Source organism: Diabrotica undecimpunctata, chromosome 8, assembly GCF_040954645.1.
Source record: "Diabrotica undecimpunctata isolate CICGRU chromosome 8, icDiaUnde3, whole genome shotgun sequence".
Lineage (NCBI taxonomy): Eukaryota > Metazoa > Arthropoda > Insecta > Coleoptera > Chrysomelidae > Diabrotica > Diabrotica undecimpunctata.
Window position 1 is genome coordinate 89,238,398 of NC_092810.1, and position 27,364 is coordinate 89,265,761.

The following is a 27,364-nucleotide window of genomic DNA, read 5'->3' on the forward strand; positions in this document are numbered from 1 at the left end:
CCTCCAGTGGTGGTAACCGTACATTTTTTAAGCTATTTCGATCTAAACTAGTATTGTGACCTGAGTTTGCTATAGTATCGTTTAAATTAACTTCATTCTTTAATATAATTTCTGCAGAGGCTATTAGTTTAAAATATGCATCCTGAAAATCTAACCTTTCTTGTAATTGTTCCTCTGATGTGTCTAATAAGTCAATTTCACTTTGTATTTGATCAAAATCATTCCACCATTCTTTGCATTTGTCAACCCTAACTTGTAATTCTACTATTTTATCGTGAGTAAAACTGCTTATAAATGAATCAAATTTTGTAATTTGTGCCTTAAAGATACCACGCTTTCTTTTTAAAACTGTTAACTGATCCATTGCATCGACTATGTATAATATTAATAAAGTTTAAAGCTTGCTATTAATAAATCCTAACAAACCGAAATTATAATAACCTTGTGACACAAATTAATATCTCTCTTATTCCAGGATAGGTATTATAGGAATGAAAAATGTGTACTCACCACATACCATGCCATATAAACTTTTTCACTTGCCGATAAAAAATACACTAACACTTGTTGCTTGTTGATAAAATCCGTTCGAATGACCATGAATAATGTTTTTATTTCTGAGCCTTCAGAAGTATTGTGGACTGTATTCCTTGTATAAAAAATATTTATTCTGACTTTAACACCTTTATTATAATAATTTTATAAAAACTTAAAATTAACAAAACCAAAAAAAGAATGTCTTATTTCTCCTTGACAGCTACGCGCCGTCGTTGTCGCTAATGTTCGATGCATGCGCCCTGTGGTCCTTGCAGGGACGGCTCTTGCACTGTTGACTGCTGAACACTTATACTATCTCAGAAGTTAAATGAATATTGAGTTTTCATCGAAATTATTTACAAAATAAACGTTTGAAAAAGGGGTATGTTTTTTACTTATAAACAATTGTAATAACTTCTATATTTTTTAAGCTACAGACTTGTACGTACAACCATTAGATAGCTGGTAAAAAACTCACATTTAACAAAAAAAATAAACCTTCTATGGGGTGTATTCTGTAACACTTCCGTTAAATTTTAGAGGCCTCTAAAATTTTAGCGTCCGCTAAAATTATTTTTGTATTCTGTAACTTATGCATCCGTTAAAATCATAACCTAAACCGTTAAAACTCCCGCTAAAACAGAATATTTTGGAGGATGTCAAAACTTGTCCTCTTATTTTTAGCAGTCCGTTAAATATCATTTGATTATTTTTGTTTGGTTAGGTTTATATAATTATTAGTTTGTTATTTATATATTATAGTGCAGATAAACAATTAAAAAAGACAAATGGCTTTTTATGATATATTTGGCGAAGCTTTAGTTGATGAAATAATAAATAATAATGAAAGGTAAGTCTCAGTTTACTTTATAATCCATGTGTTACACCTATAACAAAATTCAAATTTTTTATTCTTTTTGTAGAGCTGAATTCAGATTAAATCAAAGAATAATCCGAGATATGAGCAATCCTTTCCAGCTACCCACTTCAACATTTAAAAAACTGTTTAGATTCAATAAAGATGTTGCAAGGATTATCATTGATATGATTAGTCCATATATGCAAGAAGGACAAAGAATATCTGCAATTCCTAAAGAACTGAAGATTTTAGCTACTTTAAACTTTTATGGTACTAGGAGCTACCAATTATCCTCTGGACAAGGATACAATTTTGCTTTAAGTCAACCAAGCATGAGTCGTTGCATTGATGAAGTGACAGAAATAATTTATAGTAATTTAACACCAAACTGGATAAAATTTCCAATTAATGAGCATTCCAGAAATACTATTTGTAATGGTTTCAGAAATAAATATAACTTTCCACAATGTTTGGGGGCTATAGATTGCACTCATATTGCAATTATATCTCCTCCAGAAAACTACCCGGCCCTTCCATACTATTGTAGAAAAGGGTACTACAGTATAAACTGCCAAATTATTGTGGATAGTGAGTACAATATTTTAAATATGAACGCACGTTTTCCTGGATCTACTCATGACTCTGCCATTTGGCAAGCTTCAAATATTAAAACAATAATGCAGAATTTGTATATTGGAGGTGCTAATTATTTCCTTATCGGTGATTCTGGTTACCCTTTGCAACCTTTTTTAATGACACCATTTGAGAATCCCCAAGAAAATACACCTGAAAATAATTATAATTACCATTTTATAAGAAGTCGGAATACAGTAGAAAAATTGAATGGAGTGCTGAAATCAAGATTTCGATGTTTATCAAAGCATCGTGTGTTAAATTATAATCCTATTAAAGCAGGGAAAATTATTTATAGTTATGGTGCACTACACAATATATCAAATTTTTATAAAGATGAAGTTCCAGAAGGTTTAGAACTGGACGATGAAAATGATCTCAATATAATTGAAAATGTACCATTTGACCAAAATTGGTACAGAAGAGGAGAACAAATCCGAGATGCAATTGTTCAACAATATTTTAATAATGTATGATTTTATGAATAAAAATATTTTAGCAATGTTCTGAAACTACTTTTGGTATAGTCAAGTTAAATATGTTTTTATTGGATTAAGCCACAATTATTTGTTGTGGTAAAAATCACATTTTTCATTTACTAATATTTGAAGTTTTAATTTCAATTCCAGAAATTGTTCTCAAAACAGGTTTACAAATTATGTAAATATGGATTATACACATTTAACATAATTTGTAAAAAAACCTTTTTTGAAAATGATTTCTGGAGTGAAAATTGAAACATCAAATATTAATTCATTAAAAATGTGATTTCATCACAATTACAACCAATAATTGTGGTTTAACCCCATAAAACCATATTTATAAATATTTTAATTGGAAAATAATAAGTTTTACCAAAAAATAAATAACTGACCTTGTTTTCCGCCAGGATGTTTAGTGATAGAAAATAAATTTACTTGTTTATTTGGTGCCTATTATACACAGTCTAAGGAGTTAAAGAAAAAAAAAGAGAAAATTTTTAAGAAAAACATTTATTTGTATAAATTTTTTTTTTTTGTAATTTTCATCTCCTAAATGATAAAATGGCCCTGGCCACTCTATTCAATGCTGACGCAATGGCATAATTTGACCTGGCAAGGTTTGCCAACTGGCGGTCATGCAGTTCCATAGCAGTTGTCACCCTACTTCCTGCCCTACCTCTATTCACTCTTCTAGGTCTTCTCCTTGTGGATATTGCAGGTGGGCTATCTATATTTTCAATATTGTGACTTGGCTCTGTTGAGGGAGTTGGCTGTGGAGGTACATAACCTGAAGTGGAGGCAATTTCCACTGGCAGTTCAAATAATTCTTCCTATAAATAGTGAAAAAAAGCAAATGAAATATATTCATATATATTTTCAATTTAGTAATAATACCTTATTATCTAAATAAAATGTTTTATTGAATATATCACAAAATATATGTCAGTCAAAAACACATTCTGATAGTATATCAATTTAGTGACAAAGAACTTACTTCGGTAACAATCATTTCCACGCCAGCTTCTGATAATTGGGCTCCTTCTACTGATAGCTCAGAAACTAGTAGACCCAATATCCTTTCTTCGAAAGGAGTTAATGGTTTGGTAGCACCTCCTCCTCCAGTTCCCTGGCATCCATACCTCACCTCTCTAGCACGTCTCTTAGCTTTAGTTTTCATTTCTGATATTGTCTGAAAATTTATTATTTTATAAAATTGATATATATATATATTTATATATATATATATACATATATATATATATATATATATATATATATATATATATATATATATATATATATATATATACACCATATACTTAAGTGGGTCAAAATATTTACATTTACAACATATTTACAGTATTAGTTTATGCATTTTAAATAGGTATTCTTCAGTTTAAGTACAAAATCTTACATTGTTGTTTTTTTAAATTATTTTAAATTAGAAGCACATAATTGCATTACATGGCAACAAATTACATTTTTGATTCCGGGAATCATGTGCCATGTGGTGCACACTTGCTTCTTATTTAAGAATGAACCTAATATATACATACATTTAATATTGCTGAGTTATACTTACATCTTTCCATGCTTTTATAGTTTTGGGCGGCCCCATTTTATTTAATTCCATCACCATATTTTCCCATAACACATGGACTTTTCCTAATTCACTAGGATTTACTTTAATCCTGGTTAGAATTTTGTTTTCTTCTAGGAAGCTTATTAAAAACTCTTTTTGTGCTTTTGTGGTTCGTGGAGCACGAGACATATTGAAATTTTATTCAAACGAAAATAAATCCAACGCGAATACAAATAAACTGAAATACAAATATATTTTCATAAGTCAAGCAGACTGTCAATTTCTTCTTCTGTTTTAAGTTTTTGGCCTCCGACACTTAGTTTTTGGTCAATTTCTACCTTACTATACTCTGTTTTTTAACCAGGAGGAGTAAACTAAAAAGACAGATTCACACCCAAGAAAGTTACTAGAAAAGTTACCAAATACATCTTCTTTTTTTGTTGATTATCTCGGCCTTGCTGTAATCCAGTAATCAGTATCGGACACCTTCACACGTTGATTCTAACATAACTTTGATTGTTTATGTTTGAATAATAATTTTTTGAATTAACTTCTAATATATATTATTTAATATTTCTAATTACAATAAAAAAATGTTGGACTGTTATGAAGAAGTTGAAGAATTTTTAGAGTTTATTTATCACATTGTAGAAAAAAATCGTCCGGAACGTATACGAAAGCGATATATTCGTGATAAAATGATAAATGTATGAATAAAATTAGCACATTACTTTAGTAAGCCTTGATTTTAACAATAACTATTCTGCAAAACTAACCTGTTGCCTGTTTTATTTTTGCTACAGTGGCTGTTATTTTCATTCCAGAATTATCAATTTTGATTTGTTTATACATGGTTATAATGCATTGTTTCTCATTTGAAGATAAATGACCCAAATCTACACGGCGTTTTTTAAGTGGAGAGGAATAATTGCCACTAGTACTTGCCATCGAATCCATATTGTTATCTTAATAACACTAATATATCGCTAAATAGTTTTGAAAAGAACTGTTTTTATATAAATACAAACGAAATATCTAAAAATGTAAGGAATAACGCAGAAAACACAAAAAATCATCGATATAAATTTTGAATTTTAAAATTTCACAAATGTCATTAGTGTCAAAATGTCATAATTTAGTGGAGTAAACTTGCCTGCGGTTGGACCAATTACAAACAAGCATTACGGCGCGGAAAATTTGAATTACTCCTCCTGGTTAAAAAACAGACCATAGTAGTTTAAACACGATCAACGTGCGACGTTGCCGTATCTGATTGAAAACCTTTTAGAGGATTCCTCTAAAAAAATATATTTTAGCGGTCCTCTATAATATTTCTTTACAGAATGTCAATGTTACCTAAAACTTTAAGAGGACCGTTAAAAGTTAAATTTTAGAGGCCTCTTAAATTTAACGGAAATGTTACAGAATACACCCCTATGAACGATAGGAACGAAGTTAGCGACAATATTTTTGTTAATTATATCTCCATTGTTTATAAACATTAAGAAGTAAAATTTGCACAAATTTTGAATGAAAATCTAAACTTTATATTGAATTTTATAGCTATAAAATCCATCCAATTTTTCGAAACTTAAAACCTTTCGAAACGAAGTTACTTTCGAAAGATCGACATAGGAAAGTGGAGGGGAAACTGTTTTAGCTCCTCTCTGCAAAATTTAATATTATGGTTACGGATTTATCATTCAAAAGCTTCAACAGTTCTATAGGAATTTCATCAGGTCCATTTGTTTTTCCATTTTTAGCGTTTCCTATTGCATATTCTACTTCTTCTTTCAATATGTCTGGCCCAGTTGCATTGATTATCTGAGTTAAGTTGTTTCTATCGTCTTCAAATAGTTCATTCAAGTATTCTGTCCATCTTTTTATTTTATTCTCTAGATCTACAATAAGATTTCCATCTTTGTCTTTAAGTTTACCTATTTGGTATTTCTTTATGCTTCCTGTTATCTCTTTTATTTTTGGCGCATATTGAACGCATCGTACTTTTCCTCATAGGTTTCCATTTCTTCACATTGTTCTTTAATCCACTCCTGTTTGGCTTCTTTTATTCTCTTTTTTATGTGTTTATTTATTTGTCTGGGTAATTCTTCATCTTTCTTCTTTGTTCCATCAAGTCTAGTATATCTTGTGTCATCCACCCCTTATTCTTTGTTGTTGTTTTTGTAAGATGTTTCGTTCCTGCTGTTTGTATAGCTGTATTTATGTACTTTAATTTTTGGTTAACGTTGTTTGTATCGTTAATTTGTTGCTGCACTGAACGGAAGTTTTCATTTATTTCTTCTCCTATTTCTTGTCGTATATTTTTGTTTCTAAGTTTATTTAAATCTAGTGCCTTTCTGTGTGGTCTTCTAATCTTTTTTGGTCTCGCCTCTATCACAGTAACTACCGGGTTATGATCTGAGCTTATATCAGCTCCTGGGTATGTCTTAGTACATTTAACAGCATTATGATACCTCCTTGCTATCATATTGTAGTCTATTTGATTTCTCACTATTTTTTCTTTGGTATGTTGTGGAGATGTCCATGTATATAACCGTCCATGTATAAAGGTTCAGACCTGACAGTGAAGTCGAATAAATGAACCAAATTTTAACTTTTAAACCAATGTATGTAAAGAAAATAAAAAAAGTAAAGTTCAATAAACATTGCAAAATTTAATAAGGCAAGTGATGAAAAAATCGACTTATTTTATCAAAGCAGTAAGGCAGATTAGATTAATATTGTATATCATATTTGTAAGAAAAATAAAATAAAAATCAATATTGTTAATTATAAAAATACAAACAATTATAATTGATATAAGGAATATAATAATATAATGTGTAAAAAATTACCTGAAATTTAATTTATAAAATAAATAAGTATTATTACATCATTGATATAAAATGAAAAAACATATGTTGATTTTGTGGGATTTTCCGAGATTTATGGGGGGTGAAAATTATGTCATCATTATTAACACTGCGACAGACTATTGGAGCAGATTAAAAAAAGTAAGTATTTGGGGTGAATTTTAAATGGACTCAATTTTTCCCATATTTTCCGGCCAGTGAAAACTATGTAGTTATTCATATTTCGACTAGCTACCCCAGAATAAAAAAGGCTTGCAGCTGCAAAGGAAGCCGAAATAATGTAAATTTTTCCTACGTGTTGCAATTGGAAGTTCCGATGCCGAAAAAAAAAACGGAGCTGAAACAGATATCCTCTCCACTTTAGTATTGTCGATCTTTCGAAAGTACCGTCGTTTCGAAAAATTAGATAAATTTTATAGCTAGAAGTTTCAATATAAAGTTTAGATTTTCATTCAAAATTTGTGCAAATTTTACTTCTTAATGTTTATAAACAATGGAGATATGTTTTTTTTTTAAATAGTCACTAACTTCGTTCCTATTGGTCATAGAAGGTTTTTTATTTTTTAATGTGAGCTTTTTTACCAGCTATCCAATGGTTTTACGTACAAGTCTGTAGCTTGAAAAATATAGAAGTTATTACAATTGTTTATAAGTAAAAAACATACCCCTTTTTCAAACGTTTATTTTGTAAATAATTTCGATGAAAACTCAATATGCATTTAACTTCTGAGATAGTCTAAGTCTTAAAGAATCCTATGAAATTTGCTGAATGTGTCTAGCATCATGCATAGGGCAAGCTCAATAGTTGAAATAATTAGCCTTAGGGATAAACAAATTAAATAACTTATAAAATATTTGACTGATCGGGGGGAAATTTCGCACAAATCTAAAAGATGGTAATTCCTTGATGTTTAAATATATTAATACCATTTTATTTTGTTCATTTATTTATGTTGTTATTAGTGCAAAAAAACTGCTTTTTTGCAATTATCTCTGTAAATTATTTATCAATTTTAATTAAAAAAACGGGAAAATAAAGATATTCTTGACATAAAAAAATGACATAAATATTGTTTATTTAAAATATAAGGGAAAAAATTTATAGACAAAAAATCAAATTGGGACCATAAATTATTGCTTAAAAAAACGCAAGGTAAAACTAGGAGTATCTTTTCATCTATTCATTATCTAGTATCCCCCACCTATGTCTTAAAAGCTTCAGATATCTGCGAAACATTTTTCCACCTTTTTTTCTAACCAGACTGGGCTAATATGTATGAAAGGAGTTGAATGCAAAAATTTTTTTACACATACTCTGCAGTAAAATTCATTGTTTATTTTGTTATTAATATAATAATACAATACAAATTAAACTGCAATATTCATAAGTATTTAAAAATGACAATAATATACATAAAAAAAATACACTACAATACAGTGCAACATAATTCCATATAATAATACAATACAAATTAAAATGCAATATCCATAAGTATTTAAAAAATAAAAATAAAAAAGTCCTCCCCGACTGGGAATCGAACCCCGGTCTCCCGCGTGACAGGCGGAGATACTGACTACTATACTACCGAGGACATGACACAAAGATATTTCAAAATTGACAGTTCTGGATCATACAGTGATTTATTGAGATTATTATTTTGAAATACAAAAGACTAATATAATTATGAACATTTAATAAATAATACAAAACATATCACATAAATAATAATATTAATAAATATTTTATTATATTATGTATAATATTATATGTATATATATATATATATATATATATATATATATATATATATATTTATATAATATATATAATATTAAACTATATATACAAAAGGAACATTTTTATATTCGAGAGAGGAAGAGAGAGAAAATATATCTTCTGTCTCTCTCTTACTCATTATCTTACATATGTAATGATTTCACAGATTCACTCCCATACAAATTTCCAACGTGGAGCGCGCGTATAGAAGTATAACTTCAAAATTTTATAGGTTTGTAGTCAAAATTTTGTGGTCAAACTTATTTGGAACCAACTCTAAATTAGTTTGACTATTTAGATACAATTCAATGAAAAACGATCAATTTTTTTATTGGCTATTTTCCCAATCCATGCGTTAAGCTTTTGTGGATATTAGTTATGCTATGGGGGCGGGCCTAGATGTAACTCCCGAATATAATGTATTATTTCTTACCCATCTATTAACATTTTCATCCAACAACTCTGGAACCAATCTTACTTAGTAGTATGAATGAGACTTATGAGAAAATTCTGAGAACAGATCTTGGTGAAATATGAATTTCCCGAGATATTTGTCTACTGCTTACATCTAGTAAGATACAAAATCTAACTATTTCAAGAAATGGGTCATTTTAACTTTCAAAAACACTCATAATAATAAACGTTAAAAGTCGAAATTGACATAAGACGTGTTGCAATTATAGCCATCGTCCTGTATTCTTTTAGGATTGAGGAATATATCAAAATCTAACAATTAGAAACTGTTAGTTTTAGGTAAGTATATAAACTTTTACATGGAAAATATTCAGAGTTACTTAGGTAATCCAAAAATTATAATATATACAGGGCGATCCATTTGAAAAATCAAATTTTCCTACATTATACGAAGAACGGAAAATCTGACAATAGCTCGAATCCGTACTATATGAAGATTTGAACTCATAAAAATATTTATACTTTTCCTATTTCTGCTGTTTCTGTTATATTTTACTTACGGTAATGAAAATTAACAAGAAAATCTCTTAGCTCTGCTAATATTGCCCCTTATATTTGTTATTGTATTGCTTTTTAATTATTTTGTACAGATCTAAATGGTTTAAGAACTGATTATTTTAAGTTAAGTTGTTAATCGCACAGATTTAAATTTAGTGTGAACCGTTTCAAAGTCGCTTTTAAGGTTAGTATGGTTAGATATCCATTTAAGCAAGATATATTTTCAAACCGTCAACAATTGGTTAGTTTTCACGTATATATAAAATAAAAATATTTCAAGTTACCTCAGAAACAAACCTAATCTAAACACCATTTCAATTTTAGGCAATTCTTCGAAGTTCGGTTTGGTATGACTTCAGAACAAGCAAACGATATAAGCAGTATTGTGTACGTTATCTCCGGTGTTGCCTCGCCGATTTTAGGTTTTCTAGTCGATAAAACAGGTATGAATGTATATTGGATATTACTGGGGGTTTCTGGGACAACTCTAGCACACGTTCTGCTCGGATTTACCAGCGCTAATCCTTATCTTGCTATAGTAAGTATTATTTTTGTCTTGTAATTTTTAAACAAATTTTTTATTAAATTTTATGAAACTTTATTTATTCGCACTATATCCGAAGGGATCTTGACGTTCTATGATATCTTAGAAGACAGAGATTTCCCATTGCTGTCTATTTCATGAGTGTCGGTACAGCTTATTTCAACATTACTTAGCCTTTTCTAACATTCTTAATTGGCGAAAGATACTGGTCTTTGATTCGTTATACGACGGCGGTCCGATATATTCTGAGGTCCACGGCCAGGTGCCCTGAACACGGGAAAAGTAACAGTCGAAACAGTAGACTTCACCCGGCGAACGTGCTTCGAAGCCGAAAAGACTGCCCTATCGACCGGAAAGACTGCCCTATCGACGCCGAATTGACATCGTGACAACGCACTGGCTCACACCTCAGCCGTCGCCACGGTCAAATTGGTGGAATTGGTCTACGAATTGGTTCCATCAACCGTATTCTTCAGGTTTGGTCCCAAAAGACTTTTTTGTTTTCAAACTTAAAAAAGACACTTGCCAGGCAGAAATTTGAGTCGAATGAGTAGATCATCGCTACCACGGAGGCCTACTTTACAGAAACGCATTTTTTAGACGGGCCAAAGAAGTTATGTCATCGCTGGGTCGAGTGTATCGAGCTAAAAGAAGACTATATTGAGAAATAAATCGCCACTTTTCCATAATTTTTGTTTTTCTTTTGTAGGCTAAATACCTATTGGATCGCCCTCATAAACAAAGCGGAATAGTGGGCGAATCTCACACCTGCTGTGGATGAAGCAGATGTTTGCGAACAAATTATTGACATTTTTTTGACATTGCAAAATTTGCATTAAAGGGATCGTTTAGCCTTACAGGCTTTTCCACAATTCGTCTTGACAAATCTCTTGTGTATTTTCTACATCTCTTTGCTGTGTTCAGATAGGTTATAACGCCAGTTGTCGAGTTTGCTTTGAGCCGAGGCTTTACTTCAGATTTTTCTTAGCTTCATCGCGGTTTTGCTGATCACTTTTCAGTAATACCTCTTTGTAGCCGAGGAGATACAGATACTGACGCAACTTTGTTTGTTTCTGGTTCATTTTTGTCTTATAAGAAACTATTGTTAATGGTTTTTCTTTTACCCGAAGGTAAGTCATCCTTAGGTTCCACACGGACGCCTAGACTCTTACCTCCCCCCACGACAAAAACTCCCGACTCTTGGAGAAGAACCTTTTTGTGTGTAGCGGGTGTTAAATTAGAAAAAAAAACTCGTTATACAGACTTACTTTAGGGACTTATATTTCGGGACCCTATGATCATACCTTTAATAATCATAATTATTGTTGTTATTTTTTTAGGCCATCATGGGGTTGGCGTACTCAATTTTAGCCAGTAGTCTGTGGCCCCTGGTATCCTTGATTATACCCGAGTACCAACTTGGAACTTCATATGGAGTGTAAGTATTTAGTTTATTTTAAAGTAGAAAAATATTAAGTACATACTCAGTTTCAAATCAAGACATCATGGATATCAAATTAATACTGCATGCCAATCCAGTATATTATAATTCCATATTTGCTGTGTATTATTGATAAACCATATTTATAAAAAAAATATTGAAAAAAAGTTTGCAACAAAAATTGTATCATAAAAATATGTAGAAAATCTTTAATAGGAAATCTTCAAACCATTTCTGTGACTAATGTTTAACTATGGATATACATTATTCTTTCTAGAGCTGGTTCGATTCAAAATCTGGGATTGGCACTCTTTAATATATTTTGTGGCCTAATAATTGACAAGTTTGGATATACCGGCGTAGAAATATTTTTCATATCTAGTTTAATAGGTAATTATGTATTTTTTGTATATAAACATTTTTTTGGAAACTAATACTCAGTGTGTATCATTTAAAAAAGATGTTATTTTGGAGTTATGGTGCACACTGGCAGAGTGGCCATATTTGTTAATATTTTATTTTTACAGCGGCGTTTATTTCATCGGTGGGACTCTTATTGCTGGATAGAATTGATAATGGAATACTAAACAAGACGCCCGCAGCAAGGTCAAGACATCATATGTAAGAAATTTTTTTTATTAAATTCTTTAATATTACAAATCAAATAATAAATTATGAACTTATATACATATATATATATATATATATATATATATATATATATATATATATATATATACCTCGCTATATGGCCGATCTTTATACGGCATTTCGCTATAACGACCATGTTCAATTATGGCACGGTTTCGATTTACAGCCTAAAATGTTTCGCTATAACGGCTCCATGTTACCAATCTTGCGCGAACGCAATCTCGATGCCTCTTTTTCCTCTATTTCCTCAATGTCCAGTTGTTTACGACCGTTATTCAGTGTTTGCTCATAAAGCGGTTAGACCTGTCTATGAGTGTTTACATATTTTATTACTGATTGTTACACATTAACTGGAAAAATTGGAAACAATTAGAGACATTTTTGGTAAGTACATAATGTTGTATGTAAAGCTGCGGCCATTTAATAGTTTAACTAAACCCTTACATATCTAGTAACCGATTTTTGAATTTTTACCTAGTTTAAATGCACATTTTACGTCAAAGTGAGATTACCAGTGACGGACCCAGAATAGATTGATTAAAATTAAAAAAAAAGTCAAAATAACATAAATCTATTTTACAAAATGTAACAAAGTGGAAATTATAGAAAGAAGGTTTTTTGAATAAAATAGATTATGTTATCAATAACGAAAATAAGGAACTCTGGGTTAAAAATATCCATTTTATTTTAAATCTATTTTATATTAAATAATGATAAACAGTAACACAATTAAAATTTTAGTTTTCAATACTTTTATTTATTTATTTATTTATTTATTGCTAATTTACAATCTACTTCAATACAGTAATAAGTAAATATGATATATGTTCTTGGCTTATGGCAGGTGTCATCCATTGACGACTCTTTGGAATTTACCTAGCAGCTAGGTCTTCTGGTCACAGTCTTTTTAGACGTCTGTCAACCAGTGGGGGGTTGAATAATTCGTCTATGAGATGGTTTGGATGGTCTGCGCTACGATTCATGTATCTTCTGGAGTGGTCAGCAATTACATCATCGATGAAGGGGATGTTGAGGTCTGCATGAAGGGTTTGGTTTGACACACACCATGGGGCTTTAGCTCATATACGAATAGTTTTTGACTGGTATGTCTGTAGTATTTTGGTGTTGGATGGTTTGCTACATCCCCACAGCTCAATTCCGTATGTTCACACTGGTTTGAGTATTGTTTTATGGATGGTCAGTTTATTTTCTAATGAAAGTTGCGATCTTCGTTGCGTTTTGTCAGACTACACTGGAACTGAACATCAATACATTGAGTTCTCGATAACTGGAAAGGGGACCACTAACACGGTCCGTGCATCCGGGACGTCGGTGGGCAGATGCGGCGATGGGAATGACTGGAAAGTATACGAGGAGCTAATTAAATGGAGAGTGAGCATAATGCAGGGTCAATCACCGACAGTCGAAAGCCTGGAGAGAGTCATTAAAGAACCGATGGAGGGAAGCAAGATTGGTTGCCAAGGTGTCAACAGGATGCCATATTGGTGGAATGCGGACATCGAGGCACTAAGAAATGTGTGTATAGCAATGAGAAGAAGGTTAACAAGAGCAAGAGGTAGAGCAGGAATCAACCCTGAGATCATCGAGGAGATCGAGGAAGAGTGCCGCACAAGGAAGAGGGAACTGTACAGGAAAATCCGTACAGAAAAAAGAAGGCACTGGAAAGAGTTGTGTGAACAGCTGGATGAGGACATCTGGGGTCAGTGATACAAGATCGTCATGAAGAAGTTCCATGCGTATTCTCCTTACGAAATGCCTATGGATAAGAAGCTTGAGGTAACAAGAGAGCTCTTTCCGGACGGCAGATGTCATGGTGTATGGAGGGATGAAGGAGCTGGGCGAGCTGTACCCTTTACCATGGACGAACTTATCGAGGCATTGGGTTCACTGAAGACTCGTAGGTCCCCAGGACTAGATCAGATACTACCTGAGGCGGTGAAGGGTCTAGGACGGGTGGAACCTGCGTGGCTTCTGGAACACATGAATGCACTGCTGGAAGCACAAACCTTTCCTGAGCCTTGGATGACATCGAGGTTAATACTGCTTCCCAAAGCTAGGGAAAAGTATCGCCCCATCTGTCTGCTTCCATGCATCAGTAAGCTGTATGAAAGGATGCTGTGAGTACGCATAGACGACATGATTTGAGAGATCAGGTGGTTTATCAAGGAGGCAATTTGGTTTTTGTAAAGGGAAAAGCACGATTGATGCAATCATGAGTGTACTCGAAGCATTGCGCAACAGAGGGGATAAACATCGCTGGGCGGCTCTGCTGTTGTTTGATGTTAAGAATGCATTCAATACGTTGCAGTGGAACGAGGTAATGAAGGCAATGGAGGAGAGAGAATGTCCTGGTTACCTGATGAATGTGGTGGCGGAGTATCTGTCCGAGAGAAGGATTATGATGGAAAAGGGCACGATCGTGGACGTGACGGCCGGGGTACCCCAGGGATCTGTCTTGGGCCCGACGCTATGGAATCTGGCATATGACGAGGTTATGCACTGTGAATACGGAGAGGGTACAACCCCCTTCGCATTCGCGGATGACCTCGCTGTATTGGTAGTGGCCCGGGATGAGCCAGATCTCAAATACCGGGTTCGAAACGCTGGCGGCGTCGTAAAGAAATGGATGACGCAGCACGGACTGAAACTTGCGACAGAGAAAACCGAAGCCATCATTCTGAAGGCGACAAGGAACAGGCAAAATATTGAATTAAAATGTGCGGGAGCATGTGTAACACCTAAGAAACAAGTAAAGTATCTAGGAGTGACATTGCACCAGAATGGAAAATGGGGAGAGCACGTGCGGGAGGTGGTCCGGAAGGCTGCGAATAGTACGGCTGCGTTGGGGAGGGTGATGCCGAAAATTGGAGGACCCAAATCCGAAAGGAGGAGGGTCTTACATGGTGTTGTACAGTCGATCGTCCTCTACGCGGCACCAGTCTGGAGCGAGGCGGTAGAGATAACTGCCTATAGGAGTCTCATGACACGAGTAGACAGAACAAGTCTGTTACGAGTGGCATGCGCCTACAGGACTGTGTCTGCGGCAGCCTTATGGACCATCACTGGATGTGTTCCGTTGCATGTTTTTGCGGTGGAAAGAAAAGAGCTTTATGAGAGAAGAGGTCCAAACCTTACTGTGGCTGAGAAAAGACAGGAAAGGGAAAGGTCAGTTGAAAGATGGCAAGAAGAATGGAACAACACGGAAGATGTGGCACAGTGGACGAAAATGCTGATCCCGAACATAAGAGATTGGGTGAACTGTGGCCACAGGCGACTGGATTATTTCCTGACGCAGGTGCTCACAGGACACGTGTGTTTTAGGGCCTACCTCTATAGGATCGGAAAGGCTGATACAGATGAATGTCTATACTGTGGATACTCGGACACTGTGACACATACGATGTTAGATTGCAGCAGATGGATAGTGGAAAGGAACAGAATGGAGAGAGAGACAGGTGTGAATTTTGTTACAGTGAGAGAAATGATTGAGAGAATGATTGAAAATAAATTAGTTTGGACTAACATACACAGCTATATCCGTGCAGTGATCAAGAAAAAGGAAGAGGAAGAAATACTGCTAAACTAACGCTAAAGGTAAGAGTGAATGATGCTGAAAGGTGAAGCTAGAAAAGTGGGTCACACTGTATGAGTTGGAATGCGTGAGTCAGACTGTGGAGAAGGAGCAAATGCCCATCTGGAAATAATGCCGAACTAGGAGCAATGGAAATAATGCCGAACTGGAATGAGACAGGGAACCTCCTTGCTGATGAATAGAGTGTGGATGTGTATGAATGGAGAATGAATGAATAAAGGTAGTGATTCGGAAGTGATGCCGGCCTTACAGCGGCCATTCCGCTTCCGGATCGCTGGATGACAGAGGAGGGTCTGGTTTAGCAGGTAGGCGTTCGGCGTGACTCGGCGACGAGAGGGCATTTTAAAGTACCTCGGGAACTATCGCCGGGAGTACGAAGACTAAAGTTAGTCAGGCGGCGTCCTGGACTGAGATGTCTTTGGAAGATTCCAGACCCCCCCCTCTATAAAGACGAAAAAAAAAAAGGTTGATTTCGCTACGGACCTACTTTGGTGAGTAGTATTTTCGTGGTAATGATAGTAGACAGGGTGTATTAAGGAAGTCTCTAATTTTCTCTTCGTTAATATCGTTGGCCTGTGGGGTCGAGAAGACGGTTGATAGATGTTCTGCAAATCTGTTGGATTTTTCTATATCTGACCGAGCCCAGGTTCCATCATTTTTAATAATTGGTGATTTCATTACTACCAGCTTTTTGCGACGGGCTCTTCTTCTCTCTTCTACTAGTGTTCTAATGTGGAGGGATATACTATACCTTTCATCAATGGTTTTTTCCTTTACAGGAGTAGCTTTCCAAGCGGTCTGTTGTATTTGTTCCGTTAGATATTTTACAGCTTCTTCAATATCGTTTTTGTGTTTGAGTCGAATGTCAAGAGATATGTTTTCATTGATTTCTTCTTTGAATTGAATCCAATTTGTGTTACTAGAACATAGCCTTGGTGCAAGAATTTTCCAAATTCTATTGGTACTTAAGGTAATCAAGATGGAACTGTGGTCCGAATGTAGATCAAAACTGGGGGCGATGTCGCTGTGTATTTCAGGTATTCCCTTAGTTATAGCAAAGTCTAACAGATCAGGAATTTTGTTGTTATCAGTGGGCCAGTATGTGGCAGTGACGGCTCATGGCTTGAGAGACAAGGTCGGCAAGGTATTTTTTGCCTCATCAGATAGGTATACCGTCTAATAAAGACTTCAATCATCATAGGAGATTTTTTTTGTTTTTTTATATAAATTTAGAACCTAAACATGTTTATAAATTAACTCTAGTCTACGTTTTTTGGAAGTATCAAAATGGGTTATAACGTCATCGTAAAATTTATTAGTTTTGGAGAGATTTTAAAAGTTTTTTTTTCTATTTATTGACATTTGAGACCAGCTTGACATTCTCTCTTGTTTCATGGTGTTTCGAGAATACGTTTTGATTCAGAACAAATCTCGTTCATTTGAGGCAGACGTTGGTGGTAATGAGAGAATTAATGACAATAATTTATTAATTTCGGTAACAGTTTGTTGTACCGAATTGCAGTATATAAAATTATACATATAATTTATAATTATACATATAATTTTTATCTTGTAACCGCCTTCCAAAAATATTTGGATCAGCATATAAAACTTTTAATTCATTTTCTAATTTTATTTTATTGAAGAATGATGGATAATTTTTAATAAACCTGTCTAATAAATATCTATGTCTAATAATAAATAAATAATGAAACATAGATATTTTGTTTTCCAAATAAATCTAATTTAATCTGGCTGTGTGTAGAATCTTTCGAAATATCATGTTTATGTAAAGCCCTAAATAATTCCTTTTGATTATCGTAACCAGATTCACGCTACGGATTTTGATGTTTGCCCCTTGTTTTTTATTTCACTCCCGGTAAGCCATGAGTACTTGCTGTACCAATTATCTGAAAATGATCTATTACTTCCCTTACCGCCGCATTAATATTTATAAGCCGGGCCATTTTAGGCAAAGGACGTCCCTTATTTTTAATAACAATTTGTTTTTCGTATGGAATAGATGAAAACCCATTTTGCAAAATATAATTTACAATATCAGATTTATCAATACTTACAGTTTCTCCCATAGCTTACATTTTTTAGGTTAATTTACTTACTTTAATTTAAAAAAAAAAACTTCTAATATATCAAGAAACCCTTTAACCTTTAACTATTTACGGCAGACGAAACGTATCACAGTATTACTTTAGAAAATAAAAATAAATCACAGAAAGAAAAGCTAGTTCGTGCACTCAATATCACTTCACTTCACTACTTAAGTTCTTAAGTACTTATCCATCCCGAAATAATATTTCATCCCTAATATTCCGTTAATTTTTACATGTAAATCGTCCAACTTGAGATCGGCTTGCCGAAACCCCCAAACGTGTCTTTTTAAGAATTCACAGGCGGACGGATGTCTCCGATTTCGGATCATTAATTTGAAAAGTGTCTTACGCAGGGATCACTTAACGCTCAGATTGGACGAATTCTTTTAAAAACCATGAATAAAATTTAGTCTGGTCGAATTGGTCGAATTCTTTTAAAACCCATGAATAAAATTTAGTCTTTATTGTCTCACAGATATTTTTTTTTATTTCACAGAAACAAATGACATCAACTGATTACCTGCCACAATTAATTATTGAAATACTGATTAAATTAAATATTAAAAAAATCTATAATATCTATAAAGGTGTGGGTCGGCACTGCCGACCCTGACCGGCCGCCATTGGTATGTGGGGGTACCAGTTGTTAGGTATTTCAGGTTATTATCTTGTATGATCTTTAATAGATTTCTGCCTTTTGGAGATATCAGTCTTGCTCCCCAGGTTGTATGTTTTGCATTCCAGTCCCCTGCCACTAGGAAATGTGAGCCAAGTTGTTCAAAAAACTCTCTGTATTGTTAATGGGAAGGTGAGCGCATGTACTTTTATGATAGTACTCTGAATTTTGTTGGTGATATATGGAGCAAGTTCGTAGTGTTTTATAGCTGTACGAATTATTACAACTGAACCAGCATGGGCTGTTCTATCTGGATGGTTTGCGTAATAGACAGAGTAGTGTGGAATTTTTATAAAAGACCTCTCAGTTGTGTGACTCTCAGATATAAGTAGGATGTCTATTTTGTTTAATTTTAGAAATAGTATAATTTCTTGCACATGGTTTGTTAGACCATTTGCGTTCCACTCTGCTATTCTAAGTGAGGTAACCATTACGACGTTCTATTTATCACTGTTGTAAGCATGCTTAGTATCATGCTGTTTTGGTTTATCAATTGTGCAAACATATTTTTAAATTCGTTGAGGAATTCTGTAAGTATATTTGAAAGGTCTGAATTATTGTTGTTGTCTTGTGAAGATTGTAGTTGCTGCAACTTGAGCATATGTTACATGTGATTGGCGTATGTGGTGAGCATTAGTGTTATTATTATTTAGGCTTGCAACTCTAGGTATAGGAATACTGCTTGTTGTATTTTTGTTTTTCGAATTTACTAGGTCTTTATATATAGCACATCCTTTATAGTTTGCTGGATGATTGCCATTACATAAGGCACATGTTGCTGGTGTGTCGCGTGATTTTTTGCAGGTTTTTGTGTCATTTGATCCACCGCATTTAACACAGACGAATGGCCTCAGGCAGTAACTTTTTGAGTGCCCGCATTTTTGACACCTTGTGCATTGTACTATTGTATTATTTATTCTAGGTGGTTCGACTGTTATTATGCAGTTTCGTAGCGAAACTGCAGTTCTAGAAACTAAGGAAGTTCTCTAGCGCTTTGAATGGCGGTTCATGTTCACGCTTCGAGAATCAGATTACAACTACTAGTTTTCAATACGCGCAAAATTTTTGACGAGTACGTTGACATTTAGCAAATCCGTACGACAGTACCTACTACAGAATTACAATGTAAAAATTAAGGTTTAAACTATTCAGTGACTGCAGTTGTACAAATTAAAACATTTTAATATCCGCGTCCGGTCCGCAAGAAGAATGATGTAACTGCAAAAATCAAATTTCTTCAGAAGAGCAGAAAAACGATTTTTAAATAAGTAAAATAGGGATTAAGAGTAATCGTCCAGGAGCATCCCTATGGCATTTATTCTTACAACGATGGCTTTTGTTTTCATCCCTATTAGTTCGAATTTCATTATTTTAATTTAATGCCACCATTTTCAACCCTATCTACAGTTGCGTCATTCTTCATCTTAAAATTTTTTTGTACGAAAAAACCATTTTTAAATATTTAGTATGGCGGTTATTCTTACAACGATGGCCTTTATTTTCAACCATTTCTACAGTTGCGTCATTGTGCATCTGAAACAAGGTCTAAAATAACGTGTATCGTGTTACAGTTCTGTCGTTCTTGTATCATCTGTACACAGTATTTTAGAAATTAATTACTCAATAAACACTAATTGACAAAATTTGCAATTACGTCATTCTTCTTCCGGACCGACGATATGTATTTTTTATAAACTTATTTCACAATTTCATTATTTTTTAGACAAAATGCCACCGAAACGATTATTGACTTCGGAGACTGATAAAAAGAGATGCCTAAAATCAGTCACGCTAGGAACTAAACTAGAAGTATTATGTCGTATAAAAGCTGGAGAGAAAATTTTTGAAATTTGGAAGGCAATGGGACTTGCAAAATCTACCATTTAAACTATTCGCGATAAAAAAGAACACATTAAAGCACATTGGCAGTCGGCTACACCTTTAAATATCTCGATATTTACACGTCAAAGAAACTGGATTATGGAAAAACTGTGGATTATATGGATTGAGGACAATAACAAACGAAGAATTCCAATGAGTCAAATGACTATCCAGGAAAAAGCTTTAAGTATTTTCTAAAATTTGAAGAATGAAGATGCCAATAAATTTGCTGAATATATCACATTTCAAGCAAGCCGAAGATGGTTTGAAAAATTTAAAAATAATTACTATTTAAATGGGAATAAGCCACATTTAAAGGTTAAAGTACGTTTATTGACGTTTCAATTTCCACTTCGGAAATCGTTCTCAACATACAAACATTAGTGAATTAAACAAATTTTGTTTTTTTTTTTTTAATTAAAAAAATTGTTTAATTTACTAATGTTTGTATTTTGAGAACGATTTCCGAAGTGGAAATTGAAACGTCAATAAACGTACTTTAACCTTTAATTGTGGCTTATTCCCATTTAAATAGTAATTACTTTAAAATGCCACAAGAAAATAGCTTCAGAACAATATTAAAAAATTTTAAAATAAATTTAGTTTGCATAATTTGAAAATAAAAGGTGAAGAAGCTAGCTCTGATGAGGCCGCATCTGAGGAAATCCCAACATTTTAAAGGAAATTATTGAAAGAGGTGGTTATAAACCTGAACAAGTGTTTAACGTAAAGGAAACAAGACTTTATCGGAAGCGAATGCCTGATCGCACGTATATTTCAAAACCCGAAAAATCTGCGCCTGGTTATAAGGTGTCTAAACGATTAACTTTGCTACTTGGTGCAAATGCCACTGGTGATTTTAAGCTAAAACCACTTTTAATATATTTGTCGGAAAATCCAAGGCCTTTTACAGGACTAAATAAAAATCAATTACCCGTTATATGGAGATCCAACAAGAAAGCTTGGATGACTAAAGCTACTTTTGAGGATTTTTTCAAAATCACTTTTGTACAGAAGTGAAAAAATATTTACGAGACAATACCTTAGGCAACAAAGCTTTGCTACTTTTGGATGTTGCACCAGGGCATCCTACCAATGTATCCGAACAATCTAAAGATGTCAGGATTGAGTTCCTTCCAAAAAATATAACCGCTCTGATCCAACCAATGGATCAGGGTGTAATAGCTACTTTTAAGGCATATTACCTACGCCGAACTTTCCGACAACTTATAAGGGAAACCGGTGGTAAATCTTCCATTCAAACATTTTGGAAAAATTATAACATCAAGGATGCTGTTGATATCATCAGTGAATCATGGAAGGAATTAAAATTAAAAACAATGAACCATGTTTGGAAAAAATATGGCCAGAATTTGTAAAAAGTACTGATGCAGAAGTTAATTTCCTTCCTGAAATTAGGCAAAACATTTTGAATCTAGCAAATGATCTCGGCTTTGAAGATTTAAACGAACGTGATGTGCTTGACATACTTGAAGCTATAGGGAATCCCTTTCATATGGGGAAGTCATTCAGTTACAAGCAGAACCAGCAGTTGAAGAGACAGAGCCTGCTGTATGCAAACATCAAAAAATTTGTCGACAGCATTTTTCCATTTCGAACAAGGAATAAACATCCTCCTTAAAAACGACCCTGACGACAAACGTAGCGCTAAAGTTTCTCGAGAAATTAACTCGGTCATTAGCTGCTATAAATCCTTGAAGAATGAAATTGACAAGAAGGCAAGACAAACAACTTTGGACAATTTTTTTAAGCCATGCCCATCCTTACCAGCGACAAATGATAACGACAATGATCTGCAGGCTACCAATTCTTCATCGTCGTCTGATTAAAGCCATTTTTTAAAAAATTATGGATGTATATATACACATAGTTTACGTGAAATGAAGTTGTTCCCTTTTTTGTTTATAGATTATTGTTGCTTTTTAGAATCTATTATTATTTTATATACAAATGTATGTGCTTGTTTTGTATGTATTTTTGATTTGAACAAAATAAAATGCATTTTTACCGATAAACCAAGTCTCATATTTAACAAATTTGGAACCGATCCCATTGAATTTCTATAAATTTATTAGAATAATTGGTTCGTGATCGTTATACGGCATTTCGCTTTCCGGTCAAGTTTCGTGAAACGTATCTAGGCCGTAAAGCGAGGTATGGGTATATATATATATATATATATATATATATATATATATATATATATATATATATATATATATATATATATATATATATATATATATATATATATATATATGAAAATTACTGAGTTCTCGGGAAGAACCGCGTTGAGAATTTAAAACTCGACGTTTCGGCACCCATTTTGGAGCCATTATCAAGAGTGATACGGTTCGGTTCGAGTTCGGGGTCTCAATCTGCCTACTCCCCTCACTCGAGACGTACCAGTATCGTGTTCTATATTGCAAGAACTGTCTCTCGGCACTGAGGTCTCAATCTGCCTACTCCTCAGTGTCAGCATAAAAGCAGCCACACAGGGTAAGACCGGTTGTCACTCGACACTGAGGAGTAGGCAGATTGAGACCTCAGTGCCGAGAGACAGTTCTTGCAATATAGAACACGATACTGGTACGTCTCGAGTGAGGGGAGTAGGCAGATTAAGACCCCGAACTCGAACCGAACCGTCTCACTCTTGATAATAGCTCCAAAATGGGTGCCGAAACGTCGAGTTTTAAATTCTCAACGCGGTTCTTCCCGAGAACTCAGTAATTTTCATTTATCTGACCGCGGAAACTTATCCGAACATATATATGTATATATATATATATATATATATATATATATATATATATATATATATATATATATATATACAGGGTGTCCCATAATTAATTGGACATTAGCTAATGGGTGATAGCTGACATCAAAATAAAGCGTTTGAGCTCAAATTGCTTAGAAAAAATGTTGCTAGTTTTCGTTCTACAGGGAGATTCATTAATATTTTTTTATATTATTTTTGTGGATATATTGAAAACTATTCAACCGATTTAAGTGAAATTTGGTATCTTGCTATTATTTAGTATGCTTAATAAGAAAATGATATTAGTTTTACCATTGACACTAGGTGGCGCCACCTACTGTAACATTGGTTCATTAATGGGGCCATCATTTTTTTGTCCGCCCTGTATAAACATTCTAGGAAAAAAAACATGAAATAACATTCAATTCTACACAAAAAAGGTATTCTTGTTTCAAATCAAAAAAAGTACACCGTTTTCGAAATAAACGTATTTTGTTTTTCGCAAAACAAGCAGGTACCTAGGTATGCTGTGAACTTAATGGCAAAGTCAAGGCGTAAGTACGAATTTGTTTACTATTTGTTGTCAAAGTGCAGTGCGAGTCTATTATTAAAAAAGAATATGTGTGTACTTTGTACGCAGGTAAGAAGTTATACTTCTATTATATGACTTCAACGAAATTAATATATTTTAAACAGTTTATTTGTGTTTTATTTAAATATTAAACTAATTTTAATACTTACAAGTTTCCTAAAAATTTTCTTAAATAATACCGAAAATAAAAAAAAGTAAGCAAGGCAATAACATGACATGTTATGTTCCTAAGCGGTCACCCATCCAAACTATGACCCTGGTAGACACTGCTTGACTCCCGTTTTCGAGCGACAACTGGTGTAGCCAGTGTGCTATGGCCGTAAAATTCATAATAAAGTGAATTATTTTGACAGATTATATATCTACAAATAATATTAAGATTGCCTTTTAATCTTCTTATCATCATATTTTAATATCTATTATCCTATATCCGACGAAGACAAATTCAAAGACACAAAAATTATAAAATATATTTTTTTCACACTTTATTTGCACTGATACATACGTAAATTCAAAGATTTAGCAACTAGCACATTTTTATAAAAATTCACTCTCAACATTTTTCCCAATTGCACCTAAAGAAGTATAACTTCAAAAACATGAACTAACATTCAATTCTACACAAAAAAGGTACCTAGTCTTCTTTCACATAAAAAAAAGTACACCGTTTTCGAAATAAACGTATTTTGTTAATGATGCATGTCTCTATTTAATTTTTTGCAAAACAAGTATGCTTTGAACTTAATGACAACGTCAAGACGTAACTACGAATTTATTTATTATTAGTTGTCAAAGTGCTATTAAGTTTTTTATAAACCACTTAAGATAAAGGAAAAATGCCACGTCATAGTGAATTTTCTAATGTAGAAATGCGCGATATGATCTTTTTGTATGCCCAGGAAAATTTTTGTTCTCGTAAAGCAGCTGAACTCTATTTCGAACTTTATCCCAATAGAAGGCAACCAAACCATAAAACTATTAGATCATTGTTCGACAGATTAGGCGAAACAGGGTCATTTCATCCCAAAAACAGGAATGCTGGACAGAAAATCTGTATCCGTATCGTTTTACTCCAGTACAGAATCTTTAACCACAGGATTTTCCAGCAAGGTTCCGATTTAGTCAGTTTATGATGGGGCGACATTTAGACGATCCAATGTTTTATAATAAAATTTTATTTACCGATGAAACCACATTTACTAGAAGGGGTGTATTTAACTGGCGCAATAGCCATACCTACGCGACAGAAAATCCTCATGCATTTCAAAAACATCATTTTCAACACGAGTTTTCCATAAATATCTGGTGTGGCATATTTGGGGATTGTATTGTAGGACCATTCAAATTACCAACTAGGCTTGACGGAGTAACGTATCTAAATTTTTTGAGAAAAGATTTACCAACTCTTAGAAGACATACCTCTAAATTTGAGACGGAACTCTTGGTACATGCATGATGGTGCACCACCACATTATAGCCTAGAAGTTAGACATTATCTAGATGAAATTTACCCTCAAAGGTGTATTGGTAGAGGTAGTGTATACCCATGGCCGGCACGCAGTCCCGAACTAAATCCCCTAGACTTTCACTTGTGGGGCTACCTAAAGTCAATTGTTTATAAAAAAAATAAATAACCGTTAAGAGTTATGGCAAAATATTGTAGAGGGAGTTAACGTAATTAGGGCCCAAAGAAACTCATTATTTAAAATAAGACAAAACTTACACAAAAGATTTAGATTATGTAGTTTATCTAATGGTGCACATTTTGAACACTTATTGTAATTTTTTTTCGTTTCGTTTTGAATTATTCACTTTGTTAATTGTTTTATATTCACTTCATTGTTTAATTTAATTTCTGATTTTTTTAAAATTTGTTACTGTGTCAAAGGTTTAATAAAAATAATTGTTTCAATCATATGCATTTTGTTTGCAAAAATTATCTACTACTAATACATTTAATATTCACTTTTATTTAGGACCTTTTGAATAATGTTTGAATTTACATAAATTTTTGTAAAATTTTTTTATTTTATGCACGTCTCTAAAAAATACGTTTATTTCGAAAACGGTGTACTTTTTTGATTTGAAACATGAATACCTTTTTTGTGTACAATTGAATGTTATTTCATGTTTTTTCCTAGAATGTTTATACAGGGCGGGAAAAAAATTATGGCCCCATTAATGAACTAATGTTAAAGTAGGTGGCGCCACCTAGTGTCATCGCTAAAACTAATATCATTTTCATATTAAGCATACTAAATAATAGCAAGATACCAAATTTTACTTAAATCGGTTAAATAGTTTTCAATATATCCCTAAAAATAATATAAAAAAATATTAATGAATCACCCTGTAGAACGAAAACTAGCAACATTTTGCCTAAGCAATTTGAGCTCAAACGCTTTATTTTGATGTCAGCTATGACCCATTAGCTAATGTCGAATTAATTATGGGACACCCTGTATATATATATATATATATATATATATATATATATATATATATATATATATATATATATATATATATATATATATATATATATAATATATATATAATATATATATATATATAATATATATATATATATATATATATATATATATATATATATATATATAAATTAAGGATCACTCAGAAGAGTGGTGGGTTTTTTCGGTCAAAAGGTGGAGAAAAAAGACAAAGTTGATGGTTCATCTATTTATTGAAGACGTTTCGCTTTCTTAATCAGAAAGCATCATCAGTTCATCTAAAAAGAACAATATGAAAAAACCACACAAGCATGGAAAAGTTGTTACATGTGTTACCTTAAAAAGATATGTAGCAGTCAGTGATATATCATATCTTTTTAAGGTAACACATGTAACAACTTTTCCATGCTTGTGTGGTTTTTTCATATTGTTCTTTTTAGATGAACTGATGATGCTTTCTGATTAAGAAAGCGAAACGTCTTCAATAAATAGATGAAGTAGCCATCAACTTTGTCTTTTTTCTCCACCTTTTGACCGAAAAAAACCCACCACTCTTCTGAGTGATCCTTAATTTATATTGGATTGACGGTCGTACTCCTTTTCTCGATATATATATATATATATATATATATATATATATATATATATATATATATATATATATATATATATAATATATATATATATATATATATATATATATAAAGTAATTGTAGAAACAGAAACCATAGATTATGCACTTTAATTACGATTTAAGCCAACTTGCTTTAATAAAATGTTGATATTAAGAAAGATACAGGGTGTTAAAGTGGAAATTTAAAATTTTATTTTTCTTTATAACTTTACGTTTCTAAATATTTTTAGACTAAAATTTACAGTTGGATGCT

General features: G+C 33.1%; 2 protein-coding genes across 7 annotated transcripts in view; one reads left to right on the forward strand and one right to left on the reverse strand.

Moving 5' to 3' along the window:
• The window catches only part of LOC140447748 (lysosomal dipeptide transporter MFSD1), a 112,052-nt gene that overhangs the window by 53,634 nt on the left and 31,054 nt on the right, over nt 1-27,364 (forward strand). For all 6 annotated transcript variants that reach the window (XR_011951632.1, XM_072540579.1, XM_072540581.1 and 3 more), the window contains exons 6-9: nt 10,040-10,253; nt 11,600-11,697; nt 11,978-12,090; nt 12,228-12,321. Coding sequence is in view for 5 of the 6 variants with exons in the window: in XM_072540579.1 (XP_072396680.1) it covers nt 10,040-10,253; nt 11,600-11,697; nt 11,978-12,090; nt 12,228-12,321 (519 nt within the window). In the remaining variant the exon portion in view is untranslated. The remainder of the gene's footprint in view (nt 1-10,039; nt 10,254-11,599; nt 11,698-11,977; nt 12,091-12,227; nt 12,322-27,364) is intronic.
• Nucleotides 3,054-4,375, reverse strand: LOC140448232 (uncharacterized). Its single transcript, XM_072541338.1, has 3 exons — nt 4,094-4,375; nt 3,506-3,700; nt 3,054-3,341 (listed from the first exon to the last, which is right to left on the reverse strand). Exons 1-3 carry the CDS (start codon nt 4,280-4,282, stop codon nt 3,054-3,056), a joined length of 672 nt encoding a protein of 223 aa, XP_072397439.1. The 5' UTR covers nt 4,283-4,375.